The sequence below is a fragment of the Biomphalaria glabrata genome, chromosome 2 (assembly GCF_947242115.1).
Source record: "Biomphalaria glabrata chromosome 2, xgBioGlab47.1, whole genome shotgun sequence".
NCBI classification, from domain to species: Eukaryota; Metazoa; Mollusca; class Gastropoda; family Planorbidae; genus Biomphalaria; species Biomphalaria glabrata.
In genome coordinates, this window is record NC_074712.1 from 54488326 (window position 1) to 54494325 (window position 6000).

Sequence of the window (6000 nt, forward strand, 5' to 3'; positions counted from 1 at the left end):
TTTTTTACTTAAAACTGAGTCGACCAGACATTTACTAATCTGTGTGTGTGTGTGTGTGTTGTATAAGTGAAAAGGAGACAGCTGCCCTATAGACAATATCACGTTCAAAAATACTTTTTAAAAAAAGCTAACAAAACAGACAGACAAAGCTTATATTAAGTGTAATTTTAACATTTTTTATGCTTCAATAATACAATTAATTTGTAGTAAAACTACAATAGCAATAATACATTTGTCCAATTAGAAATATTTTTATCAGTTTTTTTTTTTGGTTCAACGCAAATTTCATGCTTTTACTTTTAACTTGCTCAAAGCGCTATGGTCTGATCACTTGTGTGGATCAGTTTGGCGCAGGGGAAAAAGATTGTTTCTAAGATCAGGTTTCCTTGCTGTCTTTTCAAAGAAATTTTTAAAAACTTACTCGACTTGAATTGGAAATTAAAGACTCAGGCCTACTTAATGGAAGGCCGATACGCTTACCACTTTGCTAGACAAGCGCTTATAAAAAAATGAAGATTTTATAACCATTGATTGTTAGTTTCAAATTTTTTAAGGGACGACCTAAATCTCTACACATGGCTTATCATCCCTTAACCAGTGCTGATTAAGTATTAAACAAAATTAATTAACTACGACTGATTGATAAAATAATGAATCAATGAATAGCTGCAAAGTTTCCACTTGATCCGAGACTGGCTAGTGAGAGAACTAACGTGTACTCAATTCGTATCAAACAGAGTGAGTTGATATCAGCTTTGTAAAAACAATTATCATCTACCTAGACACTTTATACATTCTTGCTTGTCTTAAATTTTGTTTCCCTCATTGAATTGCGTTGGTCTCACTAGGTATTCAAGGCCACGAGGTTTACCTTGACGAGAACGGCGACGCCGAGGCGAACTATACAGTGATTGCCCTCCAGCCAATGAATAACAGCTACGGACATGGACTCAAACCCGTGGGGAGATTTATCAGAAGTATCAAAGACAGGAAACTGGTGGTGAGTAGCTGACGGTGTTATGGCTGTGCACTAATTAGTATGTTACCAAGACCACCCCATGCCACAGTATGCGGGCGGCTTTTTAAAGCGAGGATTGGACTTTACAGTCATCTTCGAGTTCATGGGAAATGAGAAATGTGCTCATCTTCGATCACGAAGGAGCAGCTATATAGTATGTGATTATGTCACACCATAAAATTGACAAATAATTAAAATACAATCTTAATATCAACTAACAAAGTTTGCTTTTTTATTTCCATTAAAAAAGTATGTACTAAATTGCCAAAACTTTAATACTTGACAGCTTAAAGAATGAATACTCAAGCTGTTTTTTTTCTGAAAAATATAGACATACACAGTTTTGGTATTCATTAACTGTGTCTACGATATACTACAGCTGAGGAATTTGAGATACTACAGAAAGATCCTAGGTATCCCATATAAAAACATCATCACAAACGAAGAGAGTAGAGACAGGGTTAGTGCAGCGATTGGACAATAACCCGCTAACTACTGTCGAAAAAACGCAATTATAAATTTATGGCCATATCATTAGGTCCTCAGGGCTCTCGCAGACCTTCCTACAGAGAACAATACCAGGAAAATGAAAAGACAGACATAGAGGGCGATGGGAAGATAACATAAAAAATGGAGGGACCTCTCATTGAATGAGATTCTATCAAAGGCTAAAGACAGAGAGGAATGGAGACGGTCAACAGATCGTGTGTGTTGCCCCAAAGGTCAAACTGTCTAAGGGATAGGCGAAGATGAAGGGCGTATAGCTTCACAAAATTTTCCGAAGGTTCGGCTGCTATTTAAGCTCTACGGCAAGTCCCTATGGGTTTTTTTTGTTTTGTTTCTAAGCAATTACTTCGTGCAGTTAAAGTGTAAGCTTGAGCGTAAATTACGTGAGAATACGACTGACCCTCAGAGGCCGACCACGAGATTCTGGGCAACACTAACTCCCCTTATAAACACGTGTTTTCAATTCTACTGTTTGTGTTATAGTCCCTGTTCAGTACACGTTCCTCTGAACTCAAATCTCACGAGAAGTTCTTTGTGTTGACAGAATTTCCTGATGGACATAGACGTGTTTGGGGACAACGTGCCGCTGGACGAGCCTTTGTGTGGCTACTACAATGAATGGTGCCGAGTGGCGGAGGAAACAAGTAAGTACTAGAATGTGTTATTGAAATGGTACTATCGTTGAAAAACTTGTTCTATCGGGTCTTATTTCATGGGATTCGTCCATTGACCTTTTAGTACTGTCTTCGTTCATTTGTCTTTTGTTCTATCTGTCCATTAGTTCTCTATGACCTTTTGTCCATTGGCAATGAATTGTATCTGGAATTAGTCCTTCGAGATTCTATTTCTATCTGTCCTTTATCCACTGACCTTTCAGGACTATCTGTCTTTCATTTACTGACCTTTCAGGACTATATGTCTTTCATTTACTGACCTTTCAGGAATTTCTGTCTTTCATTTACTGACCTTTCAGGACTATCTGTCCTTTAGCCACTGACCTTTCAGGACTATCTGTCCTTTAGCCACTGACCTTTCAGGACTATCTGTCTTTCATTTACTGACCTTTCAGGACTATCTGTCTTTCATTTACTGATCTTCCTGAACTATCTGACCTTCGTCCCCAGCTGGTCTTCAATAATTGATAATGTAGTTCTTAATTATCATCGCCTAAGTTCCTAAATTCTGATGCTAACTTTCGTAATGGAGCAGAACTTAATAGTTTGTTTGAATGTCTCGAGAATGTCAAGGACACAGTGCGAGAAGTTTTTTTTTTAGCGATTTAATTGTTAGCGCTTTATAAAATATATCCTTCGAATTTCTGTGCCTGATAATGAAGGCACATGTGCAACTAATAAACCATATTGTCATTTAAATCACTAAATTTGAAAACTTTTCTAAATCGCAACTTTCAAGCTTACTGCAAGCTCAGTGCGTTATGGTCCAATATTTTTGCGGACAAGTGTGTGTGTGTGGGGAGGGGGTATCTGGGAGAAGGTTTCCGTGTTGTCTCTAGACTATAGGCGCTCAGTAAACTCAGCTCTGCTGAGTCGGGATTCAAACTCGAGCCCCCTCTGAGCCAAGCGATTTTGTCCTCTCGGCCACACGACTGAAGAAAAAAAAAAGTAATAAAACAATAAGTCAAAACTTACAAGTAGGAAAACAAAACCTGATAAAATACAGTAAAAAAAAAAAACAAAAAAAAAACAAACAAACAACAACACAAAGATAGAGGCACATTTCTTATTGCATGTTCTGTCACGAATTCCTACAAGTGCTCCTTCTTCCCCAGCGTCATTAAAGCATGGAATGGGTTGCTTGAATCAGTCATCGAAACCAATGACTTATAAAAGTTTAAGTTTTTTAAAATACATGCACGACTAGATATGCGTAGGAAGTAACGATTTTCTTTTTAGAAGCTATGTGTCAGTAATTTGTAAGATAAGATTTAAATAGGCGAATAAAAACTTCATTTTTTTAGACATGAAAGGTCTATTTACTTTCCATCATGTATTTTTTTTTTTAACAAACTTTCTTAAGATCCAGAAGTACACTCAAAGTCTCAAACTAAAACATCAAGCGGGTCAGCTTGGCCTTTCAAAAAATCGTTTAAAAAATTTCTTTCAAACACTATACGTGACGTCACGGTGGGCCAGCTTAAGATCAAAACAATATCTCTATTTACAAAGTCATTGGATACTTGCTTTGAATTCTTTCGTTGTGTTTTTTTTTAAAGCTCAAAAGATCCAGGTTTTTAATTAAGATTTTTTTTTTAATTCCTTCTCTCCCCCTCTCTTATACCATTTAGCTCTCTTGACAAAAAACGGAGATATATCAAAACTAGGAGAGCAACATGAGTTGAGTTAAAGAGCGAGATGAACACGTCCTCAAGATGTTCGTTCTAATGAATGTTCTTTCACGAACATAATGAAACAAGTTCACATCGAACACAAAAGATATTTCAATCTTAAAAAATAATAACAGCTCAAACTTACACACACACTGCTCTCTCTCTCTCTCTCTCTCTCGTTCTCTCTCTCTCTCTCTCTCTCTCGTTCCCTATTACCAACCTTAAAATTTGTAACAATCTCAACCGAGGGCAATATAACAAAGGGGGGTGGGGGATGGAGGGTTACGACTTATAGCGTTAAGAAAAGAGGAGGGGCTGACAACTACAAGAGCTAGGGGCTACAACTACATCATTGACGCCCGTTATAATTGTACACTAACTATTATGACCTCCTGTGACCTGTTTCTTCTGTTCCAGATATCACGCCTGCCATTATTGGAGGATGTCTTGGGAGTCTCGGCCTGATCCTGCTCATTACTCTGACAGTTTTATATAGGTCAGTAGCAGTACTGAAGACATCTTTTTAAAATTTATTACAATACCTCTATTGAAGTCACTCCTTCATGGAGTCTGAACCCTGATCACGAATACTGCTCTAACGATTTTCCTAGAAATTTAACAGTTGATGTCTATCGCTGCGATTATATCTTTGTATTCAGTAAAGAATTGAATAAATCAATAGACGTATTTTGAATACCGTGTTATATAGACAGCATTCACTGGAATATTAATAGAAGAACTGTGATGCAAAGCTCAGTGGAAAGACTTCTTGAATCCTTGCAGCATTCGAGGAAGTAAATAGACTAAGCTCTAGATCACATTCAGCTTCATAAAGGATAAATTGATATTTAAAGCAATAAAAACTGTAACAAATACTTTAAAAAAAAAAGACAACACCTCGTTCATACACCTTATAGAGCGATTGTTTCTCTCTAAATAACTAACAAAAAGTAGATGTACCCCTCCCCATTACCTCCCCCTCTCCTTTCCCCCCGAGAAAGAATCGTGGTCTAGCGAATGTTAAGATCTAAGTGATCACCTTCTTGTTGGAAGTAACGTCTTTATTTCATAAAATAAGATAATGATAGGCCATTAGACGGCGTTTCTGAACATTAGTTTATTGAACTTGTGAATGAATGCGGAACTACCCAAAGACATATAGTCGTTCAAGACAAATGTTTTTTCTAGTTCTCGCGCCAAATTAAAAAATGTATTTCTTTTTATACTTTGAAAAATTATAACGGTCAAACAAGAGTTTTTCCAGTGTGGCCAACGAACTAGTAATTCTTTTCCAAACGATATACATCAACTGTCAAAGGTTCGGGAAAATCTTTAGAGCCGTTTTCGAGATCCCTGTCCAGGTTTTTGAGTCCACCCAGTGAAAAGAATTTAGTTTCCATAAAGGTACGAGTTCTATAGAAGTAATGTAACCAAAAGATGTTACTTGTTCTGTCTTTATCTATCTCGTGTTTTAAACTTAGGAAATGTTTTATTGCTCCTCCTCGGATAAATTCGACATTTTAAGGGTTGATGTGTTTTCTTGAAATCATCGCATTCTTTCGGTTTCAAGTAATTCCATAAAATGTGAATTTTGTGCTCATCGGTTTAGAAGCGTGGATCTCATTCACCAGTCATAAACGAACCCCATTGGGTCACGTGCTTCCATATCTATTCTATAAAACTTACGACCTATTTCGAATCAAACATGGATATCACGTGACGGTATTTTTGTTGTTTTGGTGATTGTGGTCCATTTCCAGTTTTTTTTTCATAGCCCTGTTGACAGCTACGAGACTTGAAGCACGCCAAGAGACAAAAAGAAGACTATAAATAAAGAAAAAACAACAATCCTTTTTTGTACTAGGCCTAGCTTTTTAAACAATTAACAGGAACAACAAGCATGCAATAAAGATGAATTATTTGTGATAGAAAATAAACCCGTTTTGTAATGTGGTGTTTCAAAGGAAATATCAGACGATAATACCCTCATATAAAGCCATCAATAAGATTCCGTAGCTGTTGAATATCGGTCACGCGCCATATTGTAATCGCAGATTTCATTGGGTGAACTCAATTCATTCGGTGGGAGGGGACCGATGTCGGAGGGGTAAAACAATGAAATGGAGGC

General features: G+C 37.1%; 1 protein-coding gene across 1 annotated transcript in view; it reads left to right on the forward strand.

The window, feature by feature from the left end:
* LOC106058761 (guanylate cyclase 32E-like) overlaps positions 1-4481 on the forward strand; it is a 76274-nt gene extending 71793 nt beyond the window's left edge. The window contains exons 9-11 of the mRNA XM_056021472.1: positions 849-1000; positions 2070-2169; positions 4290-4481. Coding sequence (XP_055877447.1) covers positions 849-1000; positions 2070-2169; positions 4290-4399 — 362 coding nt within the window. The 3' untranslated portion in view covers positions 4400-4481. The remainder of the gene's footprint in view (positions 1-848; positions 1001-2069; positions 2170-4289) is intronic.
* Positions 4482-6000: the final 1519 nt, after the last annotated feature.